The sequence below is a fragment of the Macaca mulatta genome, chromosome 2 (genome assembly GCF_049350105.2).
Source record: "Macaca mulatta isolate MMU2019108-1 chromosome 2, T2T-MMU8v2.0, whole genome shotgun sequence".
Lineage (NCBI taxonomy): Eukaryota > Metazoa > Chordata > Mammalia > Primates > Cercopithecidae > Macaca > Macaca mulatta.
In genome coordinates, this window is record NC_133407.1 from 156032172 (window position 1) to 156058518 (window position 26347).

Here is a 26347-nt window from a genome sequence, read left to right on the forward strand (position 1 = left end):
TCAGTTATCCTTATGTTCCACTGTGGTCAGAGGATATGCTTTGTATGATTTTACTTCCTTAAATTTTGTTAAGGTTTGTTTTATGTCTCAGGATATGATCTATCTTGGTGAACATTCCATGTGCTCTTTCTGGGTGGAGTGGGCAATAAATGTCAGTTAGATCCAGTTGGTTGATGGTGTTATTGAGCTCTTTCTATATACAGGTACTTGTTGTTTTTCTATCTACTGGTTCTATTTATTACTGAGAGAGGAGTGTTGAAATCTTCAATTATAATTGTGGAGTTGTCTATTCCTCCTTTCAGATTTCACTGCATATAATTTGAGGTTCTGTTGTTAGGTACATACACATTTAGTATTGTTGTGTCTTCTTAGTGAATCAATCATTTTATCATTATGTAATGTCCTTCTGTATCTCTGGTAGCTTTCTTTCTGCTGAAGTCTACTTGATTTGATCTTCACAAAGCCACCTCAGCTTTCTTTTGATCAGTGTTTGCATGGCATACATTTTCCAGCCTTTTACTCTTAAACTACCTATATCATTATAGTTGAAGTATGTTTCACATACACAGAATATTTTTAGGTCATTCTATTTGTAAGCCATTCTGACCATTTCTGTCTTCTAATTGATGTCATTAGAACATCTGCATTTAAGGTAATTATTTTTGTGGCTAGATTTAGATCTACTGATTTATTGCTTGTTTTGTTTGTTCTCTCTGTGGTATTTTTTTCACCTTGTCTGATCTCTTTTAAATTATTTAAACATTTTTCAGTCTTCTATCTCAATGCATTTATTGTGATTTTTACTGTATCTCCTTGAGTAGTGTTTCTTTTGGGATTACAAAATATGTACTTATTTCATAGTCTACTTAGTATCAGTGTTTTATCACAGTAACTGGAATGTTGGAATCTTCACCTTATAGTTCCACTTACCCTCCCTCTTTCACGCTATGTAAACATATGTCTCATAGATTACACCTAAATACATTGAAAAACCCTCCCTGAGATCTCCCTGGTACTTTTAGTTCCCAAATGTTCCCTTTTTTGGTTCTCTGGCTAGAAACTTGAGGCTCTAGTTACCCCTCTCTGCCACACATTTCTGTATTTGAACTCTTGTTGGGCTCAAGTGACAGGACAAGGGAGAAAGGAAAAGGGGAAAGCAATGTGGGTTGACCACACCCTCTTGGAACTGCAGCTTGACTAAATGGAGAGGAAGTTTCTTCTCCCTTTGAGTTTTGGCTCTTGCTGGTCATCATTGTCATGGGATTGTCTAGGTATTGAGATGTAAGAGTACAGAGAGAAAAAAGTGAGGGGATATCTACATTCTGATAATTATAACCTCTCTTTTCAGTAACTCATGCCAAAACTAGACAGATTTTCTTGGTGCTCTCTCTATGAATAATGCCCACTTCTGGGTTTCTAGCTGCATTGACTTCAGGCTAGGGGCTATCAGAGGAGAGAACATAGTAAGTCATATGGTGGTGGTACTTAAAATTCTGGTGTTCTTTCTTGATGCACCTACTTCTGTTTACAGAGTCTTCAAATACCTTTTCCATGCATTCTGTCCATGTTTTATAGTTGTAGTCAGTGGGAGAGAACGTGAAGTGTGCTTACTCCATTTTACGTGGAGCCAGAAACTCTATTAATTGATTTTGCTTTAAAGTATATTTTGGCTAATATTAACAAACAGCTATACCAGCTTTTTTTTTTAGTTAAAATTTACCCAAAATGTATTTTTCAATCAAGTCATGTTTTAAACAGAATATGGTTGGTTTTCTTTCCAACAGACTGATAATCTTTGTCTTTTAACTGAAGCATTTAGTGCATTTTCATTTAATATAATTGTTGATACATTTCACCTAATATCCAGCTTTTTATTTCATATTAGCAGTTGTCTTGTTTATTCTATTTCTTCTTTCTTATTTATTGCATTCTTTTGCACTGATTTTTAATTCTATTTTTCCCATTTGTAAGTTTAAAATTTGTATACTCTGTATTCTCTTAGTGGTAAGCCTAGAAATTTAACATGCATACTTAATGTCTGCATCAAATGTTGCAAATTTAATCCCTTCCTTGGTCCTCCTCCTGGATAATAAGGGGATCTTAAGACACTTTCACTCCACTCACCTCTGTCCCAACTTGTTATTATAATTTTGATTTCATTTATTTTACTACTATTTTATCACTGTTTAAAAACTATTATTATTTTTTATAAGTCAATTTAATATTTATAACTGATATTAAAAGTCTATCTTAAATATTTAAGTGTGAAATGTTTCCATTTACCCATCTGTTTACCACATTCTTTGCTCTTCATTTCATCTTGCATTTTAGACCTTCAATCTGGGATCACAATTTTTGCTTAAAAACATACTTTAAAATTCCTTTATGGTGGTCTGCTTTCAGTTTTACCTGCTTATGGTGGTCTGCTGGTGGTGTGCTTTCAGTTTTACCTCATCTGAAAATGTCTTTCTTTCATCCGTGTTCTTGAAAGACCGTCTCATTAGGTATAGAATTCCACTTTAGCATTTATTTTCTGCTAGCACATTAAACATGTAATTTGACTGTCTTTTGGATTCCATTATTCTGTTGATAAGTCAGATGTCAATCTGTCACTTCTTAAAAGTAATCGGTCTGTTTTCTTAATCTGCTTTTAAGATATTCTCTTTTCATTGGTGTTTTTCAGTTTCATGATAACTACAAATGTATGTATATATTTCTTGTTTGTTGTGCTTGGCATTCATTATTTTTGTTTGTTTGTGTGCATTAGTGCCTTTCACTGGTTTTAGAAAATCCTCACCCATTTTTCTTCAAATATTGCCTTTGTCCTGTTTTCTTTTTCCTCTCCTTATAGAACTTTGTTAAACATTATTAATCCTCTCACTCTATTGCCCATCTATCTTAACTTTTCTTCTGTTTAAAAAAAATCTTTGTGATATACTCTGGGCAAATTCTTCAGAACTCTCTTCTATTAACTAATTTTCAGAACTCTCTTCTATTCACTAATTTTCTCTTTATATTTGTGTGATCTGCTCTCAAATGTACCCATTGGGTTTTAATATTGTTATATATTTTTACATTCCTTGCAGTTATAAAGTCACTTCTTACCCAAACATTTTTTATCATTCTCTATCATTTTCTATTTTCTGATGATATTGTAAATTTTATCTTTTATTTCTTTAAACAGAATAAGCACACTATTTGTCTGATACTTCCAGTATGTGAGGTCTCCACTGGTTTTTTGTTGTTGTTGCTTGTTTTTTCTACTGGCCATTATTTCCATGGGTTCTTGCTCAAGTTGTCTTGCTTCATTAACTGTGGAATGCTTGTTTTCCTTGGAAAATTATTTGTGGGGGATTTTTGAGGTCTAGGATAAAGATACATTTCTTGAGAGAATGTGAATTTGTTTTTTCCAGGTACCTGAGCACACTATCAGTCTGAGGCATCTTAAACTAAATTCATGATTCAAGCTTTGTCTTTTCTTTTTTCCCACTTGGGTATGCGAATTTGGGTTGAAATTCCACTCAAGAGCTTATTTATGATTATTACTTCTCAGGGATGTATGAGCCTTTCGTCAGTAAGTTTCTCAGTGCCAAGATGTTTCTTTGAAGTCCTCTGAGATGAGAGATGTAAGGCAGGTTTACTTCTAGAATATGGTTACACAGAGGCTGTAGCTCTTTGAAGTACCAGCTTTATGTGCATAGTAACTCTAATTAGATTTCCCACCTGGAGTAATTTTGGTAAGCTGCAAGCCTGGGAAACTAAAGCTTACAATTTTCCAGGCTTGATAAGTGATTGGGTGCCCTGCACATTTACTTATTGAGACAACTTAGACACCACATTATACACCCATTGTGTGTACAATTTAGTGATTTTTAGTATATTTACAAAGCTATGCAGCTGTCAGCACAAGCCAGTTAAGGTAAGTAAAGTTGGTTGATAGTGCTGTTTAAATCTTCTGAAACCTTGCTAATACTCTGTCTAATCCTATCAATTCTTGATAATAAATCTCCATTGATGATTGTTTGATTATTTCTCATCTCATTTTTTTTTTTTTCCCCTGGACTCCTGGGCGGAGTCTTGCTCTGTTGCTCAGGCTGGAGTGCAGTGGCATGATCTCAGCTCACTGCAACTTCTGCCTCCCGGGTTCAAGTGATTCTCCTGCCTCAGCCTCCCAAGTGGCTGGGACTATAGGCATATGCCACCATACCCGGCTAATTTTTGCATTTTTCATAGAGATGGGGTTTCACCACGTTGGCCAGGCTGGTCTTGAACTTCTGACGTCAAGTGATCCGCCTACGTCGGCCTCCCAAAGTGCTGAGATTACAGGCATGAGCCACCGTGCACAGCTTCATCACTTCATCTCAGATTTTGCTTCATGTATTTTAGGTCTCTCTTTTTGGGTATGACACATTTATAATTGATATATTTTCCTGATATTATTGACAATTTTATTATCATGAAATTTTTCTGTTTATCTGTAGTAAAAGTTCTACTCTATTTTGTCTAATGATACAGTCACTGCACCTCTCTTAATATTACTTTTTGCATTTTATGTCTTTCTCTATTGTAAAATGATAGTAAATATTTGTGTATTTGAATGCAAAATGTGTCTCTTATAGAGAGCATATATTTGGTCTTAATTTCTTATTCAGTATGAAAATCTCTGCCTTTTGATTAGGGTGTTTGGTCCATTCCCATTTCATGTAATTTTTGATAGTGACTGGCTATATATCTGCCATTTTGCTATTTATTTTCTACTTCTTGAAACTCTTTTTCTCTGTTCCTCCTTTGCTGCCTTCTCTTGTATTTAACACATTTTTAAGTGTACCATTTTCTTTTGCAGCTTTCTTTGAGCAGGAGGCTTACTATATGGCCCAGGCTGGTCTTGAACTCTTAGGCTCAAGTGATCCTCCCACCTCAGCCTTCCAAGTAGCTGGGATTACATGTGCATGCCACTGTGCCTGGCTTCTTTAGTTGACTTTTAAACTACTTTTTAAAATTTCAGTGGTTGCTCTAGAAAGTCTAATGTGTGTTTTACTTTATCATCCTCTATTTTAGGTTAATACTGAGTTGGTTTCATTACAAACAGCAACTTTGTTCCAAAGTAACCCCATTTTCTCCTCCTCTACTCTGATATTGTCATATATATTACAGCTGCATATGTGAAAAAACCAACTATATAGTATCACAATTGCTGCTTTACAGATGGTCCTCAACTTATGATGGTTTGACTTAAGATTTTTCAACTTCATGATGGGCTTATCAGGGCATAAAACATATTTTTTACTTTCTATATTTTCAACCTATGATGGGTTTATTGGAATGTAATGCCTCTGTAAGTTGAGGAGCATCTGTATTCTTTTATATCTTTTAAAGAAACTAAGAGAAGAAAAAAGAAAAACATGTATTATGCAGCCCTTTATATTTCCTTATATATTTACCATTTCTTGTGCTATTCATTTCTTCCTGTGGACGCAGGTTACTGTCTAGCATCACCTCCTTTCAGTCTGAAGGATTTTAGTGTTCCTTTAATATTTCTTGTAAGTCTGCTAGCCACATATTATCTCCATCTTTATTCATCTGGGGATGTCTGTTTCACCTTAAGTTTTGAAGCACAGTTTTGCTGGATACAGAATTCTTGATTGATCATTTTTTTCTTGTAACACTTTGAATATAATATTCCACTGTCTACTTGCCTCTAAGCTTCTGGTAAGTCTCATCTGTTAAGTATACTCTTGTTTCCTTCTACATGATATGGCATTTTTATCTTGCTGCTTTTAAGAATTTTCTGTCTTTAGTAGTTCTTCTATTATGTATTTACGTGAGGATCTCTGGGAATTTATCCTATATGAGGTCTGATAAACTTCTTGGATCTGTAGATTAATGTTTTCCCATCAAATTTCAGAAATTTTTGATCATTACTTCTCTCTCTCATTTCCTTTTGGGATTCCCATTAAACATCTGTTCATAGGTTTGATATTATTCCACCTGACTCTGAGCCCTGCTAATTTTTCTCCAATTTTTTCTCTCTTCTTCAGATTATATAATCTCTATAGATTTCAAGTTCATTGATTCTTTTTTCTAACATCTCAGATGTGCTACTGAGCCCCTTCAGTGCACTTTTATTTGGTTTATTGTACTTTACAAGTTTAAAATTTTCATTGGTTCTTTTAGATAATTTCTATTCTTTATCAATATCATAGTGGACTCATTGTCATATTTTCCTTTAATTCTTTAAAATTGGTTTCCATTAATTCTTTGAACATATATTTGATAGTCACTTTGAAGACTTTGTCTCCCAAATCCAACATCCAGGCTCACTCAGAGACAACTTCTATTGAATACTTCTGCACCACCCCCACCCCCAAATGGGTTATGCTTTTCTGTTTCTTTTCCTTTGCATGTGTTGTAATTTTTTGTTGGTACTGGACATTATGGATAATATATTGTAGCAACTTTTTATCCTGATTTTCTTTGTTTTTCCTTGAGGGTTTCTTTCTTTTCTGTTTTTTTGACTGCCTTTTGTTGTTGTTTTTAAGTAATTTACCTAAACTGAATATGCCTCTTCTACTGTTTGCTGCGGTTTCCCCTCTGTTTTCAGAGGGGAAATCTTATACATTTTTATATTTTAGCCTATGAGTTACCCTTATTTCTGCATAGCTTAGTCTCTGTCAATGACTGGTGGTTGTAGTCAAACACCAGTAAGGCTTCCACTCTCTCCTGGTGGATCTGCATGGGAGTACCTTAAAAGTTCAGATAGTTTCCAAGTCTACTATGACTTTCACTTTCTGCCTGGTCCTCTTGGATCTGCTCTGTACATGTGCTCAACCTACCAGTCATCTAGGAATGTGTGGAGAGCTTGGGCTCTCTATGGGGCTGCATGTTTATGCAGCTTTCTTGGCCTCCAGGGGATGAGTTTATCAAGTCTCTCTGTGACTTTCTGATTTCCAGGATCTTCCTGTTAAATTTCTGGCCAGTTCTTTTGTCTGCTGTTGTACCAACCAGGACTAAGACCTCAGCCTAGAACTGTAGGCTTTTCCTATTTTCCACTGTGAGTGTGGGTTTTCCACCCTCTACTCACAAACATGTCAGCCCCCTTTGGCAAAAAAAAGCTGCTAGTTTTTGTAGCCAGCCCCACTCTAGCAGTATTATCATGTTGAATGACCTGGGGTAAGCAATAGAGCCTCACAAGAGAATGCTGCAGACTGCCTGAAGTCTTACTTCAAGCTCAGTATTGTTTTTAAACAAAGAAACTATTCTCAATTTGTTACTTACGATTGATTTCTGGAGATCTAAAATGGTTGTTTTTGACAAATATGTCTGGTTTTATTTTATTTTTAAGTATAGAATGTTGACTTTTTCAGTTTTTCATAGTTGGAAATCTGCTTTCATTTGGCTTTTGGTCTGCTAAATTCTTACTGGCACGTCAGCTCTTAAAAGGTTTCTAAAGATATGCTTTACAACGTTTTTAGGTTTTTTTCAGTCGGAGAATGAGTCTAGATATCTAGCCAGCTATACAGATCAGTTAATAATTTATCTGCTTTTATGACCATTAAGTGAAACTTTAAGCAAAGAATTTAGCAAAGTGTCTGTAACAAAGGGGCTCAATAAACAGAAGTTACAATATCTGAACACTTATATTGTAGGAATTATACATATATTATCTTAATATCTCAAAAGAGGTAGGCATTCCCATTTTAATATTAGCAACAACAACATAAAAATATTTACCAGACCAAGAATATATAGGTGGCACATCAGGATTTCAATCCAAACACACTCAACTCCAAAGCTAGTGCCTTCCCTACTTTACCATGCTGCCTTCCTGGTGAAGGAGGTTTCAGTGGCTGCTTTTTGGAAGATACCCGTAGACTATCTAGGACATAGTAAGAAATTAAATCCATTATAGGGATTAGAAAGAGGGCTCATTGTTATACTAATTGACAGTGACCCAAAACACAGTGGGGGTACATATAGATTCCTAAAAGCAGACAGGGCTTTTGCTAAGATAATGTGAGTCACTGAAACTAATAAGGTTTTAGGATTCTATATGATACTTGCCCAAATTCCAATTATATATACAGTGAACAATTAAATATGAACTAAGACTGCTACAAAAATACCTAAACAACTGAACTACCTTCCATTTCAAAGTTTATAAATATATTTGGGAATTAAGTAGCAAATGTTGAGGAAGTTGACTCTTTTGGGCTGAATCTTACAGGGTGGTAAAGCTTACTGGGGTGATCATGAATCTGTTCTCCAGTTCTGAATATTCAGAAACTACAGCGTAAGCTACTGTAAAAACCTTCCTAATCAGTCTCTCCACTTCCAGTTTCTTTTTGTCTTTGCTGTGTTCTTTACATGCTTATCTCACCAGTTTTTCTAAAACATTTTAATCATGTTGCTTCTGTGTGGTTTCTTACTGTTCACTAGTATTTCCTGAATTCTTCATCCAAAGGCCTCTATAATCTGCTTCTCAGTTTACTACTCAGCTCTTTCTCTCACAACTCCCTGTCCCTGGTGGACTCATTTACGCTCTTTTTATCCTCTACTCTCACCACTTTCATCCTCACCTCCAAACCACTGCTTATTTCATTCTCCTTATTTGTTCTTTTTTGCCCCCTCTCATTGCACCCTTTCCTGGAGCATACTCTTTTCTAGATTTCATCCACTCAAATCTTACATGTTCTTTTAAATCTACCTCCTTTCATTCATTCAATGGACAGTGTCCATGCCATGAAGTGTAAGCTCCCACAAGTGCCTTTCCCATGTAGTTTATCAAACAATATACTATCATTTAAATTCCACATCTAGCATAGTTGTGGCTCCACATTAGGGGGAAAACTTATTCTGGTCCAACTGATATATCACTTTTATCCCACTTTTGGCTGCCCCCAACTTTAATATGTTTAGTAGAAAGGCCCTTCATCCCCTTGAGTGATACACCTATCCTAGGTGATCTATCATAGGTTAGGGATTGTCTCTTCTGGGCCTGTGACATAATATATGGTTATAACAAAGAAATACATATCAAGAGAAAAAACTTAATTATAAGTGAATCTCATAACTGAGGTAGTCATAAATTATGTTGCATAATGTTCTTGTTCTTAAAATCATAAAATAACTACTAATGCTTGAGTGCATTAATTATTTTCCTTCATGCTGTGCAAACAGCTAAGAGATAATGGCCTCCCTCTAGTAAAAAAAAATCATCATCATAATACTTTCTATTTAAATGCTTAGTTTGCTTCCATCCCCTATTTCGTATTTCTTCCTTGCCATTTCTTTGCTATCCATCATCTTTTCCGTGTTTTTCCCATTAGCCATCAATGCAGATTGGATGAAATAAAGAATTGGCATAGGTATCATTTCATCAGTCCAGTCAACCTCCCTGCCTCAGTGTTTCTTTCCCATACTTAAGGAAGGTGAGGGAAGGTGACAGAGGATAATGTTAGGTAGATGGAATGTCCTTAAAAGAGCTAGGGACTTAACATAACAGGAAAAGTCAAGGAGTGGAGAAGGATAGGGGATACATAGGGCATGTTGTGGAATTGTTTTTATTGTACCCACCTTAGTGGAACTGAAGTCTTTTACCAATTCTTACTAGTTATAGTTAGTACAAGACCATACATATAAGAAGTACAAGACACACATAAGAAAAAAGTGCATTCAAATGAAAATTGCTTGATAACACCTGTCTAGAAATTTGGTGGGTTAGGCAAAATGAGGATTGGCACAATCTGTGGCACAGTCTTACCTATGGTGGCTTTCTCTTCTAATGGCACAGATCCATCACAGTTGGTGCAAAGCCCACATTTCATTGACTAAAAGTGGCCCAAGGCTTATTCCTATTTCAAAGTATATTACTTGGTAGTATATATAAGGATATATCATTACTGTTTTTACATTCCAAGGCACTTATAAATGCCATAAAAATAGTTTTGCTCTCAATGTCAATGGACTTCCTTTAATCTTATTTGACTGTGCTCTAGAAAACAAGAAATAAAAGACAAAGTTCAGCTCGTTGTATATAAATTTGAACTGGGATACAAGTGCAAAGGAGAACATTTCATTTTTGCTGAGGCAAACTGCTGAGGAAAATAAAAGTAGTTATACTGTTAGCAATCTGCTTCTTCTTACCCAAAACATAAATCTCACTGTTGACTACAGCTGTACTGAATCGGTATTTAGAGTACTTCATGGATGCCCGCACACTCCATTGATCTTGGCTGGGGTCATACTGCAACAGTTTGTTGCTTAATCGATCAGGTTCTTCATCAGGAAGATCCATCTGTATGAAATATGACAGCCAATATAACAACATACCATTTAGCGATCTTTGTGAGTACATGAATGCAATTAATCAAAGCAGACAGCCAAAGAGATAAATAGAGGTTAACTGCAGTGACTCATACTCACAAACCCACCAAACCCCATGACGGGGGTTATAAGTCTACTGTCATTATCAGAGGAATTTATATTCTGAAATAATGGGCCAAAGGTGTTCGGGTATAGCAAACAATCTGTGATCTTAGCAGTGAGACATTCATTACAGCTTTTTTTTTTTTTTTTTTTTAAAGAAGCAACTGCAAAGCCTAAAAAAAAAAAAACAAACAAAAAAAAACCAAGCTCTCTTGAATAGTATTTAAAGTGTAATTCTATTTTACCAAACTTCATAGTTGTTGATTTTAATATTTGTGAGAAACTAATTTTAATAATATAGAAGGCATTTTCTTTATATTTTTCTAATCCATATGAAACAAAGTTGCCAAAACATTTTAGTGTCTTCATAATTATTTTTACACCATAATTATGGCCTATATAGGAATGATGTGAATTCAATTTTCAAGACTTATGGACTAATCTAAATTATTTGCAGTTATTTTAACACACTTATTTTATATTTTTTAATGACTAGAGAAGGTACAAATTAAACAATTTTACTCTTACACAGAAGTGGCTTTTCCTATTCATAAATGTTAGGTGAAATGATGTCTTTTGTATACATGTATGTGGAACTTTATATGACTTCAAGCTAAGGATTCATGAGTGTCATTTTTTTGGGTGATACAAGTGTTCAACAAAGAAATAACTGGCATACTTACGAAAGCTTATGCAATTAATTTTAGTTAACTACTTTAAATATACCAAGAGTTATGCTCACCATGACACACGCACAACCCTGTGTGATCTTGCAATTGTTATACAAGTACTCAATTGGGTAGCAAAGCCTTTCCTCTATGAGGTAAATGTTCATGTTATCTGTTCAGAAACTTTATAAATTAACAATCGTTGACTTTATGGTTTTAATTTTCCTTCTAATTTAAGTATTTAATCTCTATTTTAGTGAAAGAAATGCAAAGAAAAGCTTCTAAGTTGTTTTTGGAGCTTATGCATGCAAAATTAACTATGTAAATGGATAATTTTGAAAAAGTTTAATTACAAATAATCTGTCAGGTTTCTCCTGCTAGCTGTGATGAAATCTGTACTACTTTCTGACATATAGCAGAAAAAATTAAATGTGTTAAATGTGAGGTTTAAGTTTACAAAACAGGTATGATATACTATAAATAAATGGCTTCTGAAATGAATGCAAATAGCATCAGTTTTATCCTGAAGCAAATTTGGAGAAACAAAAAATAATACAGGCAAAAATAAATTTACTGTATGCTATGAGGATGACCAATGAGCTAGTGAGATTAATTTTTATTAGAAAGTCTGGTTGGTCAGGGCATGAGGCAGCTGAAGTGGTCCTAAGAAGAGTGCGCCAAGGCAACAGGAGAGGACATCCAGCAGGGAGGGAGAAGGCCACTATGGCCACACACCCCTGACTTTTCATTCTGGTTTGCCATCACTTCACTGGACTTCAACAGAAACAGCATTCTGGGTTCTCTGCCTGCTGATGCCCAATAAAAATATCAAGTGTTACAATCACAATATGCTTTCATAGAAATGATTGTGCCATCACAGATCGGTATTTTGGTGTCTCACTTAGGGTAAGAATTTTAAATATGGAAAAGGCCTATGAGTTACTTGCCTCAAGTCACAAAGCTATTAGACACACAGAACTGGATGAGGATCCAGCTTCTCTTACCCCTAGTTAGATGCTCCCTACAGATAATCCCTCAGCACAAATAGTTTTCATAATTAGCAAGAATGGGAGGATTATGAAGAGCACAGCATGAATACTGAATCAAGTCACGTCTATGAAAACACACTTTAAAAATCTATTCTCCTAAATTGCTTTAACACTTTAAAACCTTGAGTTATATTCTATAAAACAGAAAGCACTTTACCAAAATGTAAGTCACACTCTTTTAGTATTCAACAACTACAACAATTTTTTAACATAGCAGCCAGACTCGGTATTGCCATGCCAATTATGTATACAGGAAATTTCTTAACCTGAGGGGTCCAGCCTCCAATCACATAAAGTTTATTATTCAATGTCACTACAGCATGACACGCCAATTGCAGTGGAAGGGGAGACACCCTTTTCCAGTTGTCGCGTTCTACAGAGTACTTATCCACACAGTTTGTAATAAGATACTGGTTTTTAATTTTCATCTGTCCTCCTATAACATAAAGGTCATTATGAATACTGCCCAGAGCATAGAGTTCTCGAAATTCAGCTGTGCATAACTTTTCCCAAAACTGGTTTCCTCTATCATGATACCTGCAAAAGAGAGAAAGAGTATCCAGGATTAGAGGTAACATGAAAGCAATTTACCCAAGAAATACACTTATTTATTATCTGACCAAAAATAATGAGATATGATTCTTCCAATTGGAGGACAAAAAACATTAATACAAGAAAGTGATACAGGTTTGCTTTTTTTTTTTTTTTAAAGGAATGATGAACAAAATATAATGTGCTTTAAAATAATTAACCACATATACCTGAAGAGTTTTAGGAAAAATATAGAGAAAAAGTATAGACTATCCAGGAGTAGCCTTCATTTTATAATTCTGGGAAAGAAAATCAAGAATGAATAGTAAGTTTTTTGGCAAATCATTTCTAATTTTACCATAAAAGTAAGCAAAAATACAAGAATGCCTTATTCTGTGGACAAGAAATATCACTTTAACACGAACATTAAAGAAATCACAGTTTTAGGGCAGATAATCTAAAAACATCTCAATTCATACATTTCTCTCAGGATGATTTAGAATATGTAGAATTTTAAGAACTGTTGTAGTTCCAGCTGGCTTACAATTGGGTTAAGAGCACTGTATAAAAACCTACCTGTAGATGTCTGCTGGGCACTTAACATCTATTTTAATCTACTAGATGTGGCAATTTCAGTAATTTCTTCCAGAGTATCACTCTAAGAAGAGTCTTAAGAGCTATGGACAATAGTATATATGGTCTCTCAATGCCTTCCAGAATCCAACACATTAACTGATTATGTGTGTGATGGGGCATTGTATGGTCACTGGGTAGATGAGTTTGTAGCTATCCTTTGTGTTGCATCATGATAACGGTAAATCTTTATCTCCAATCACGATTGAAGATACACAGTCTGAGAAGGACAAAAGTACTTCATGGGGACAGAGGGATAAAATATGTGAAAGTAAATGTCCCAGAAAATCTAGAAAGTATATCTGGAATTCAAAATTACACACACACAAATTAGGAACTTATGTGTGTTTTATACAGAGTACAATTTTTAAGTATAGACTACTTATTTTGCATTTAACACCTGCCAGTTAATTCTATGATAGGAATTTTTCCCAGTTGTCCAGGCCAACTCTTAACGTTCTTTCCCAAAGAGACATCTTTACTTGAGGCTTGACAGGGAAGTTAGAAGGCATGCTCCTTTCTAAGAGGGTATGTCTGGCTTGTCACAGCTGAATGCAGACATTTATCAAACCTTATGATGGCTGTCTTCTATGTAATTCTAGGCGGAGAACCAAAGTCTCTGGAATCACAGGCGATATTTTCATCACTATTTTTAATTGTTTGAATTTTAGAAGAGAAAGGAGGAATAGGTATCTGTAATATATGTGCGGGCTGCCAAAGTAAAGCCAACTGAATGAATATATAAATGAACTTTAAAAAATGGGTTTGGGTTTTCTGAGACATAGTTTAAGAAAATAGGCTAGGAATGAAGTACATCCTGTAAAGGTTAGGAAGTAGATGTTTGCTGGGTGACTTCCTAATCTGATTTTTGTTTTCACATTTAGAACTGAAAACAGGGAGAGAAAATGCTCAGATAAAACTCTAAAATTTACTATTAAGTGGATATGACATAAAAAAGAAAACAATAGCGACAAAGGCCTTCATTGCTAATAGAGATTGATAGTTTAAAGGCAAATGGAGATAAGTGAAGGAGATGGAAAGGTACATCTTTTTTACAAAGAAATAATCTTCCAGAGGACTAGTCTACTTCCTCTTTTAAGTCAAGGAGAAATATATCTGCATGGAAATCTATGAGTAGAGGCAAGCTGAAGCACATCTGGACGAAGATAAAAAGAATAAGATACACAAATAATATAACAGGGATGTAGCACAGGATGATAAATTTCTTATGCATATCACAAAACTGGCACTACAGTGACCTCCAGTAATGCTAGGAGATTTTAACTACACAGAACATCAGCTGGAAGTCTCATTTAAGCCTGAAGCAATGCTTCTGACAATTTCATTATTGGAGGAAATGATGGGAGTAACTAATAACTTTAACTCTGACCAATGTGGAGGAAACAGTTGGTGGTGAGAACCTCGTTGAGTTCAAGATAAACAGGAAGGAAAACATGGGGTATAGTTAGACATTTGCTGTTGGAAAGGGAAATGGGCTTTCTTTTTTTTTTTTTTGAGACGGAGTCTCACTCTGTAGCCCAGGCTGGAGTGCAGTGGCCGGATCTCAGCTCACTGCAAGCTCCGCCTCCCGGGTTTACGCCATTCTCCTGCCTCAGCTTCCCGAGTAGCTGGGACTACAGGCGCCCGCCACCGCGCCCGGCCGGAAATGGGCTTTCAACAAGTTAAAAGGAAAGATGTCTGAGGCCCAAAACTGAAAGACACTTTGACAGGGTTGGAGGTTTATTAAAAATACGATGTGATGGCAGAATTGTAGACTATCTTGAGGAGGAAGAAAAAAAACAATGTAAAGAACCTGAAGTACGGGGTCAAGAGGTTCTAAGGTGGAAAGAAGGGCACCCAACCAGGAGCAAGTGTAAAACGGGTGGCATGGACCCGTGAGAACCACGTCGGGAAGCCAAGGCTTCCTCTTCCTGTGGGGATCTGCTCTCCTGGCTCGGTAGTCTCTCCCTGATAATTCTGAAGAAGGCTGCTCCTGTGGCTCAGGGACATGCTTGGTCACCATGGGCATGGGTCTAGGTCACTCAGCCAGGGCTCTGCATTCTCTCTCCTACTAGGGGAGATTAGACATGTCTTCAAAGTATGAATGTGGAAAAGGGACAGGTCTATGACTTGAGACAGATAATGTAATGCTAGGAGATGACAGAAAAATAGTAGACCTCTTCATTCCCTCTTTTGTTCCATCGTCACTGCTAAGAATTACTTTCTGACTGAAAAGTCTGAACAAACCCTGGTAAAAGAGAACTGAGAGGAGAAAAATATTGGGGGGAAGTTTTACTATCTAGAATGTATTCCATGTGCATATTTCTAGCTTTCTCACTTACATTTAATTGCCAAATACTCATTTAATACTGGCTGAATAAATAGTAAATAAATGTATGTGTTCTCATAAGCAAAACCTAGATGATATGCTACTTCTTAGCAGGCATTCTTTCCTCTTACTACAATTGTAGGATTAAAGCATTCTTTGGCTACAAACATTTTACAATGTTGGAGATTTAAGCAAAATCCACAAATTAAGGATGCAGAATGAAAGCTGACAGATTATTAGTAATTTATGGTTAAGGAAAAAATTACTAATTACTCTAAACTATGAACTAAAAAATACATTCAAAGGAGTCTGTGTTAATAAACTTTCCTTCTTGTTATATTAGGATCTTTAAAAACAAAGCAGTATATTAAACCCTATTATGGATAAATAAAGCTAAGAGTGAAAACTAAAATGGGATCATAACAAACACATTTAACTTATGCAAATTCAACTATATGTTAACAATTAAAAGAACAGAAAAAATAATTTTAAAGTGTTGGTGATTTAATTATGAAAGTTATATGTGCTACATTTATATTTTTATATAATATACATGATATATTTATAAATTTTTATATATACTATATTTATATTTAGAGTCATAGATTATATATATATATAAATGTATACACAGACACGCAAAAGCATGTTCTGTATACTATTCCTTATGGGAGATGTATATGGTAATTTTGACTACAAATAATTTAAGATGTGATGACTTTTTGCAGTTCTTTCTTCTACTGCTGCTAGTATCAAAACAACATAATTAAGCAAATTTGCTGCTAGATACAAACCTATAAATTTCAACATTCTTGTTCTTTTGTCTAGAGAGTTTAGAGGCACTTGCTTCTCCAGCCACAATTATAGTATTATTTTCCATGACAACACCAGTACACACAGTTCCTAAACCCTCTCCATACTTGGGAGATGAGATGAAATAGGTTTTCCGTGATACAGGATCATAACAAAAACTGGCATCCCCATAGCTCCTATGTCTTGATCTGATTCCTGAAGAATTGTTGCCAATGCAAAGCAGAAGACTGGTAGTCTCCATGCCATAGCGCAGATTTAGAGAGTGCTGTTGGGGTGTCTTGATGGCTTTGAATGCATTTTGAATTATGTCAACGCAATCTGCATCACACAGAAGCATTGTGTTCCTTCTTAGGGCTTGTCTTAAAAAAGAAGGATTTACAAGTTCCAATCTGACTTGCTTCAAAAGCTCAACAAGATGCTCTGCACGCAATTCTTTGTTATGATTTACCCATCTCAGAACTAAGTCCAGAATGCTCTCTTCTCTGGATATGTTAAGATCATCTGATTTAATAAGTGTCAAAAATTGGTGCACTTCGATTTCTAGTATTTCTTCATGTAAGCTGACCTCGGCAAAGTGCTGATATAAATATTTCTTCGATTGATCAGATAAATCTTCAGCTCCAATCTGCTTTGCAAAATAATAGATACCTAAACAGTTGGAGGCATCCATGTGGTCCATCATATATTTTTGACACACACTGAAGACTTCTTCCATCTGCATAAAATAGGCAGCCATAGCTACAGTCTGTACATTGGCATTATTGATCTCCAAGGCTGCATTGTACATGTAATTTAATAACACCAACACACTTTCTGCTGTGATGTCATAAAGTACGACTTCCCTTTGATTACATTCAAGTAGTCCACAGGTGAACATAGCTTTGAAATAAGGGCTAAAGGCAGCCAGGACCAGTCTGTGGCAAGGAAATTTCTCTCCTTCTGCTATGAGTACCACGTCAATCATTTCTGCTAATTCTTTCATGTTCTTAATTTTGTTCAGTAAATTCAAGCTATGTTGGTATTTTTCTTTTCCCTCAATCTTGCACTCCATGATCTACTCTCCAAAGTTTCCAACTAAGTCTTCTTTAAGTGTAGCTTGATTCCTGAGGGGCTATTTGCATGTCTGATTACTCACGAAGCTACAGAGATGTCAGGAAACATTTCTAAGGGAAAGAAAAAAGGCAGTTTTCTTCTAAGAAAAAATTCTCTATAATTTAGATATGCAGCGTTAGTTCTAAAAAGTATTTATAAACAAGTATTATTCACTCCAAGCAGAGCAGTTTAAGACAACTACTTTTGTATCTGAAAATATTAATTTTGATTATGTAAACAGTAACAAATTAACTGCTGTCACAAATTCTCCTAATCGGTGGCAGAGATTTTTCTAGGACTGCAAAGACTTCCCTCCCAACATGTATGGAAAGAGAAGTGATAAACTGGGCACATTTGCAATTCCATTTCCAGTTACCAAATGCAGTTGACCTGCAGGCAGAAGATATAGGGGCATCAGTTAATATTCTCTCCGAGGAGATGCAAAATCACCCCAAAGGTTATATGCATCCCCTCCAAAAAACACACCCAACTGTTATAATGGTCAGTCCATAAATTCATGACTGGGGCCTTGTACAATATACCCCAGAAGAGGAAAAATGGAAAAAAAAGTCCACTAGAATTCTGCTCAAACTTTAATGTGGGGCATGTAATTCAAAGCAGTAGATAACACAGAGATCATATCTACTGGGCTTTGGAAGGCAAATGTCAGCTGATCTGAAAATCACAATATTTAAAACACACAACTAAATCACCCTCAGCTGCCTAAAATCATATGATTTCTCTATCCTCCCTCCTTGCTCAGCTTTTATTATTTCCCCAGTTCATAGTGGCAGAGACTGAATCTCTCTTCACCTTAACAAGCACTGGTCTGTTTTTTAAAGCTAGCTGTCTCATCTTCACTTTCCCTGGATACATGGAAATGGGATGTTTCAAGGAAGTTGATTTAAATTAGCTTTTGTTTTAAAGAAGGACATTCCTAGAGTCAGAAACCTTAATGTTAGAAGAGGATCTCAAGTCTCTACCACCTTTTCCAGTTCTAACTTGGTTGTAAGTTGCAAGCAGCAAGAATAACATTGATGGGAAAAGTCAAGAGTTAATACATTTCTAGATTACGAGTAAGATAATATCCTTTTGGGGTGACTATTCTCTACTTCTCTGCTTAAACCCAGCAGAAGAGTTTTGAGAAGTGAAATATCCGTTTTAAAAAGAACATCTGGATATCCCCAGATTCCCAAACATAAATCAACTTCTTGAATAAATATTTTGCTTGGATGCAGTTTCTCTGTCTCAAAAACATTGGTTTTGACAACAATCACAAAAAACAATTTATTTTAAAATGGAAATAACTGGCCTATATATATTTGTTTTATCCCTTCCTTCCAACTGCAATTTATACAACTCCTGAAAGTTACTCTAATTGTTAGGGGTTTACAGACCAAATGAATTTACTGATGGAAATCCAGAAAAATACCTGGGCAGTGATATTTGCCACTACACCTCAAAAAACATTCTCAGCACTGTTTCTTGTACATATAAGGTACACAGAAGACACTGGCATGGCACATGGGGGCTTTAAAGTGAGAGAGCCCTGGTTTGGATCCCAGTTTAGCCTCAACCTTGGCTTCTTCATCTTAAAATGGGAATAATGTACATAAATAAAGTAGCTAACTTAGTCTTTGGCATCCAAATGATCAATAAATGGACATTATTGTTAGTTTCCAGTGATATAGCATAGTAAACTCAAAGGTTAGGAACACAGATTCTGGCTTGGGTGACCGAGGCGTGGGTTTGAATCCTTACTCCATTATCTAGCAATATGAACACGTTCCTTTGCCTCTTTATGTTCTAGTTTTCTCATCTGAAGTTCGTTTTGAGAATTCCATAAGAATATTTGGGAGAATTAAGTAAGGCCATGCATGTACAATATACAATTTTCTTGGTAAAACTTGCTTGGTAAAACTTGCTTGGGTACAGACACAGCTCCTAAGTGAAGAGAGCTGACAGTAACTTTCCCTTGTAATGAGGGCAGAGTACATTCTCCTTTCATCAGCAAAACAAAACTGTATAAATGTTCTCGGTGATATAAATGGGAAGTTACTCACTGCTTCAATTTATAGAAGACTGAACTGGTGCATTCATAATAATAGTACCCATAGTAATAGAGAAAATGGAGTAGCAAAGATGCATATAAATCACAAGAATAAACTCTAATTACTTTGCAAGTCCAAAAAGCAGTTATACTCCTGTCCACTATATTTCGTTTTGAGAAATGGACCACTGTAAATGTTAGTGTGGTACAAAAATGTCAATTTCTTTAAGCCACGAATGTTTGACAGTGCTTAATTTTATAATCTTTACATTATCTTTAGTATATTATTTTTACTGCTTAAGTTGCTACTTTCTCTAAATAATGGTTGATATATGACTATACCTTCTTTTCTAGGAAACTATCCATGCTCTGCTGAAGTTTCACTAGTTTAAATTCACAGCAGCACAGTTTGAAATAGCAAAAGTTTGGAAATAACTTAAACATTCATTAATAGGAGATCAGATTGTAGTATATTCACTAGAGAATACAGTACAGCAAAAAAAAAAAAAAATGAACTAGATCTACATGTGTCAACATGGCTGTATCTCACAAACATAATAATGTGTGAAAAGGACTGTAGAATATACATGCCACTTACCATTGATGTGTTTCTAATATGCAAAACAATATTAAATATTCTAGTAGAGTGAATACTGATGATCGATTCCGACAAAGTAAGTATGAATATTTGGTGAATCTGGCATAGGTCCTATAGGAGTTTTTTCTACCATTCTTGGAACTTTTCTGTAAGTTTGGAATTATAAATTCTTTAAGGATCTGTACAACTGCAGTGGAATATAAAAACATGAAGGGTAATTATAAACCCCAATTTCAAGACAGTGTTTCCCTTCAGGAGTTGCAGAAAAAGAAGGATGCAAGCAGGGAAGGATGACAAGGAGTTTCAACTGTATAAATGTTTAATTTATGCAGCTGTTTGGTGGGTATCCAAGACATACTTTATTATTCTTAATGCCTCTTTGTATATCTTAAATATTGTATAAGTTAAAAAAATTTTAAAACTGCATTAGAGTCACTTACAGCTTTTGAAAAACCTAAATGTTGTAAACCATGTAAACCATGTGTGCATTATCAGATTTACATATATATATGTATATATATGAATGACAGAGATAATAGATACATCATGAATTTTCTTTTTAATGTGTCAAGGTGTAGGTAGCCCAATTTATGAGTGATTGGAAAAAACAAAAAATTATGACCTCCTTATCCAGTCTGAATGAGGACTGCTTTGAAAACTGTGGTTATAGCCCTCCCTCCACCTCAATATCCCTGGCATCAGCCTGCATGAGAGAGAAGGGCAAATACAATTCCTAATCCTCCTTCAGTGGAAAAGAAGTTACTGCATTCCTAAACTGGCATGTATTTTTTCCCATAAAAATGTTCAGTATACACTTTGGGAGGCTGAGGTGAGTGGATCACGAGGTCAGGAGTTCGAGACCAGCCTGACCAACATGGTGAAACCCCGTCTCTACTATAAATACAAAAACTAGCTGGGCGTAGGGCGTGCGCCTGTAGTCCCAGCTACTCAGGAGGCTGAGGCAGGAGAATCGCTTGAACCTGGGAGGCGGAGGTTGCAGTGAGCTGAGATCGCGCCACTGCACTCCAGCCTGGGCAACAGAGCAAGACTCTGTCTCGAAAAAAAAAGTTCAGTATGGTGAGTAGCTTATAATCATGATAGAGTAGATCAACATGAAACCCTTGATTTTTATGGAGGAAAAACTGAAGACAAGAGAAATGATTTGGACAGGGCTAAATTCCACAGTCTGTTTAAAACTTCCAACAGACTTTGGTTGGCAAACCAAGGAACATCAACATTATGATGTCAGAAAATGATGTCCCAGTTTCAATGTTTAAAACAAAACCATTTTTAAGGGTGGGACCCTTTTGTACATTGGCTACCACCATGTATAAAGTTACTACCCCATATTAAAAAAACATCCCAGGCTGATTTTCACCAACACTACCCCTCATTCAGGCATTCTGGCACTTCCCAACCTTTCCTGCCTCATCTCCTGACTTTCCTTCCTTATATTTTTCAATCTTTGAGTAGTACCAAACTACTACAGTTCTAATGCATATGGGCCTTTAACATGCTGTTCTGTCTTTACACGTGTAAACCTGTGTCAGAAATATCTCCCCCATCCACCTGAAAAAATATAACCGGGTCTTCAAAATTCAGCTCAGATATCACTTCCTCACTGACACACCCCTTTGCCTGTGTTGTGTATATGCTGTGGTTGCTGCACTGCTATTGCCATTCACTTTTGCAGATGCTTGCCTCTCCTGTCTATGATGAGCACAGTGCGGGTAAGGGATTTGTCTGCATCACTTCTGTATCCTTTAAAATGGTTACTTATTTATTTTAGAGACAGGGTCTTGCTCTGTTGCCCAGGCTGGGACCTCAGCCTCCCCTGTAGCTGCACCACTACATGCACCACTACACTTAATTTTTTTTTTTTTTTTTTTTGTAGAGACAGGGTCTTACTGTGTTGCCCAGGTTCATCTCAAACTCCTGGCCTCAAGCAATCCTCCTGACCTGGCCTCCCAAAGTGCTAGGATTATATGCTTGAGCCACCATACCTGGCCACTTCTGTATTCTTGTCTGTGATGACACCTGGCACACAGGAGTTGCTCAATATGGTTTGTTCAATTAAACTAATGCGTTGTTTAGTGCTAAATTACAAGTTAATGATAACCTTTTTTTTTTCTAGGTTTTATACATGTTAATAAAACATTATATTCAAGATTTTTTTCTACATATAAAATGTATTGTGATACTATAAAATATTTATTTGGTGTTTGACCTTTTCCTGACATACAACTCCTAAAATCCTTGGAATCTCCAAAGTGATAAATACCTTTCTGTACACTAATGAGTTGACTGAGGACTGGCAGCCTCTAGAGCTTCAGGATAGGAGCTGGTCACCAGAAAGAATAAGGCAGGATTAGAGCACTGGGACTTTCAGTTCCATCACCTGACCTCCAGGAAGAGGGGCAGAAAGTTAAGTTGATCACCAATCAAGCATGCCTATGTAATGAAGCCTTGATAAAAACTCCAAAAGGACAGGGTTTGGAGAGCTTCCAGGATAGCTGAACATGTGGTGGGTTCCTGAAGAGTGGTGCCCCTGGCTGAACCCCTTCCCCCATATCTCATCCTATATATCTCTTCATCTGTATCCATGTTAATATCCTTTATAGTAAACTGGAAAACTTAAGCGTTCTTCTGAATTCTGTGAGCTGCCCTAGCAAATGAAACCCAAAGAAGGAACCCCAACTTGAGGTGGGTCAGTCAGAAGCTCTGGATGCTGGGACTAGTGCCTGAAGACAGTGGTGGCCCTGTGGGACTGAGCCCTTAACCTGTGGGATCTGACGCTGTCTCCAGGTAGATGGTGTCAGAATGGCGCTGAGTTAGAGGACACCCAGCTGGTGTCTGCTGCAGAACTAAGTGATTGCTTGCTGTTGGGGAGAAATCCCCACATACCTCTTGGTTAGCAGAGGTCACAGACATTTTCTGTGTTGATTGTTGTGTGACAGCAGCGGAAAAACAGTTCTGTGTTTTTTCCTACTCATCAATGCTTAATGCTTCAAGTTGCTATCCTCTTGTCCCAGTCAAATAAATCATTCAGAATCGTGAAGTGAAGTGACTCCCTTGCTTACAGCTTGCACTATGACACCCACTTTTCACTTGCACCCTCAAAATTAATTCCCAGTCATCATCTGCTTTCTGGGATTTGGCCCCATTCTTAAGGAACAACTGAAGCCATGTATTGGCTTCACTTACGCCTGAGATTACAAATTGGCTGCTCAGTTTTTTTTTGTTTTTGCGTTTTGTTTTGTTTTGTTTTTGGTAAATTAGTTGTCAACATGCTAAGCTGAAATATTCCAGCATCTACTGAAAAAAATGAAAGCTATGGCAACACTGAGTACTTAATTCCCAAGCGGCAACAATGTGCAGGACTTGAGTACCCAGCTGCCACCTCTCAGTTGGCACATCTACTGGGCCCCATTATCCCCTTTGAGACCTGAGTGACGGTCATTATTTGTAATTCTTACGCTGTTGCTTTTCTCTTTCCTGTCCATTTACATTATCCTACAGCCATTTAAGTTTGTGACTCCCAGTTTATACGATTACGTCTCCACACCCTATTTTGTTTCAGCAACACCATCTTGCTCAAATCCTACACTTGGAGAGGCTGGTAGGAAATGGCTCAGAACACACGCACCACCCTAAATGTACTCTGTGTTTCTCACTAGCGGGGAAAAAGACCTGATTCATTTCATAACAACCCATCCTACACAACGGGCATCCAGTAACAGCCAGGCACATGGATGATAAAGACAAATAAGACTACTTTTCTTTTCTTTGCTGAGTTCACACTGTTTTGCATTCTCACAGTGTTTTTATACTTTTCAAAGTGCTTTAATCTGCATTATAGCTCATTAGTTCCTTTTAAGAAGCATTTGGGGGAAAATGTAGGGCAATTATTCTCCTGGCTTTAAAGTTAAGAGAGTTGCTCAGGGATACATTCAGCATTTACTAAACTTAAACGAACCCTTCTAAGTGCCCGGCACTATCCTAGGTTCCGGGAAGACAAACAGGAACAGAGAAGTGCCCCTACCTTTGTTGTGCTTACAGTCTAGTGAGCGAAGGCACAGTAACACATTGGTCAGGTAATTCAGAGGATGATACTACTATGAAGACTACGAGCCTGAACAACCCGAAGGGGAAGGGCGGAGACCCCTGGCCGGGCGGAGATGGCCTGGAGGGGAAGCTCCTGCTGAGCCCGACCTGACGCCAGGCGCCGGCCCACGAGGAAAGTCACTTAGAGAAGAGGCTGCAAGTGCCGGTGGCCCCAAGCCGGAGCCCTGGTTCAGCCTCGCCCGGAGCTGAGGCAGGACTTGTGACTGGGGCCGCGTTCCCTGGGACGTTACCCCTACTTACGAAGGTGCTGCCTGGTTCGGGGCGCGTCCCCACTCGCTCCACAGGGGCCCCGCGATGGGCCACGACCTGGCCTGGACGCTACCGGATGGCAGGGCGGCCAGCGGGCCTGACTGACGCCACTGCCCAATATGGGGCTGTGCCGGCTGAACGATATAAATAGAGGTCCCGCGCCCTGCGGAGGAGCAGGGAGGGGGCTGGCAGCGCCTCCGAGGCGACAGGTGCTGCCCTCAGCTTGGAGGTGGCCGGAGACCACGCCGCCGCTGCCCAGCCAGACACTTTGCGCCTGCGCACCTATTCCCGCGCTGGTTCCAGATGGCGACTACAGCCCCAGTGTTGGCTTTATGCATGCACAGGGTCTCCCCACGCGCGTCCCAGACCCTACTGAGCAGCCCCCTGCGGAACGCTGTGCGCCTGCGCAGGGTGTTCCCACGCTGGCCCGCGTGCCAGAACTACTGAAGGCCTGCGGGGAGGGGACCGGGACAAGTGTTTAAAGAGGGTTTGGAAATCGAGCTTTGAAAAATGCCGGTGTTCCCTTTAGTCTTTTAAACTTGCAAAATGACCAAAAGACCCCATGTGTGGTCTCACTGTGACCTGGGGGTAGGTTTGCCAGGTAAAATACAGGGGCCCAGTTAAAGGTAAATTTCAGATGTACAACCAGTAATTTTTAGTGTTAAGTTTGTCCCCAATATCGCACGGTCAATTCACGTTTAACTCGGTGTTCCGGTTGGGTTTCATTTTGGTCTTGTATTTTTATTTGCTACATCCTGAGCCATCGGCTTGTGATTTTTTGCCCTACACCTCTCTAAGTGGGAGGTTTCCAGGACTCCTGAGAAAAGACTGGTTAGCCCGGAGCGGTGCAGGTATGGGAAGCCTTCCTTAGGCAAGTGTCACAAAATATGGCAGCTGTATTAGCTCAGTTAGCTTAAACCAAAGCAAAATAAAATTGTTTTCAGTGGTGGCAACATAACTTTATTATCTTACTATTATTTTAGCTCGATAGGTCAGAAGTCCAAAATATGTCTCACTGGGTTGAAATCAAGGTGTCAGCTGGGCTGTGTTTGTTTCTGGGGCTTCCGGGAGCGAATCTGTCCCTCCCCTTTTGCAGCTTCCGGAAACTGTCTTCATTCTTTAGCTCCTGGCTCCTTCCTCCAGCTTCAAAGTCAGAAAATAGGGCTGAGTCTTTCTCACATGCATTGTGTCTGGAGTTGGTTCCTTTCAGTGGGTTCGAGGTCTCCGTCTTGCTGACTTCAAGAATGAAGCCATGGACTTTCACAGTGTTAAAGCTCTTAAAGGTGGCACGGACCCAAACAGTGAGCAGCAACAAGATTTATTGTGAAGAGCAAAAGAACAAAGCTTCCACAGCCTGGAAAGGGACCCAAGCGGGTTCCCTCTGCTGGCTGGGTGGCCAGCTTTTATTCCCTTATTTGTTCCTGCCCATGTCCTGCTGATTGTTCCATTTTACAGAGTGCTGATTGGTGCATTTTACAAACCTCTAGCTAGCCACAGAGAGCTGCTTGGTATGTTTTTACAGAGTGCTGATTGGTGCATTTTACAAACCTCTAGCTAGCCACAGAGTGCTGATTGGTGCATTTGCAATCCTAGCTACAGAGTGCTGATTGGTGCATTTTACAATCCTCTTGTAAGACAAAAAAGTTCTCCAAGTCCCCACCCAACCCAGAAGTCCAGCTGGCTTCACCTCTCAGCATCCCTTTGACACTAACTCTTCTGCCCACCTCTTCCTTTTTTTTTTTTTTTTTTTTTTTTATTGTGGTAAAATATACATAACATAACATT

General features: G+C 37.7%; 1 protein-coding gene across 4 annotated transcripts in view; it reads right to left on the reverse strand.

The window, feature by feature from the left end:
* KBTBD12 (kelch repeat and BTB domain containing 12) overlaps positions 1-25198 on the reverse strand; it is a 78093-nt gene extending 52895 nt beyond the window's left edge. For 2 of the 4 annotated variants that reach the window (XR_013414310.1, XM_077993687.1), the window contains exons 1-4: positions 24554-25192; positions 16430-17611; positions 12409-12679; positions 10144-10294 (exon numbers count right to left, since the gene is read on the reverse strand). Coding sequence is in view for 3 of the 4 variants with exons in the window: in XM_077993687.1 (XP_077849813.1) it covers positions 10144-10294; positions 12409-12679; positions 16430-17499 (1492 nt within the window). In the remaining variant the exon portion in view is untranslated. Of the gene's footprint in view, positions 1-9544; positions 9992-10143; positions 10295-12408; positions 12680-16429; positions 17612-24553 lie in introns of those variants that run through there. The other 2 variants (XM_028844524.2, XM_077993688.1) reach the window with 2 other exon arrangements.
* Positions 25199-26347: the final 1149 nt, after the last annotated feature.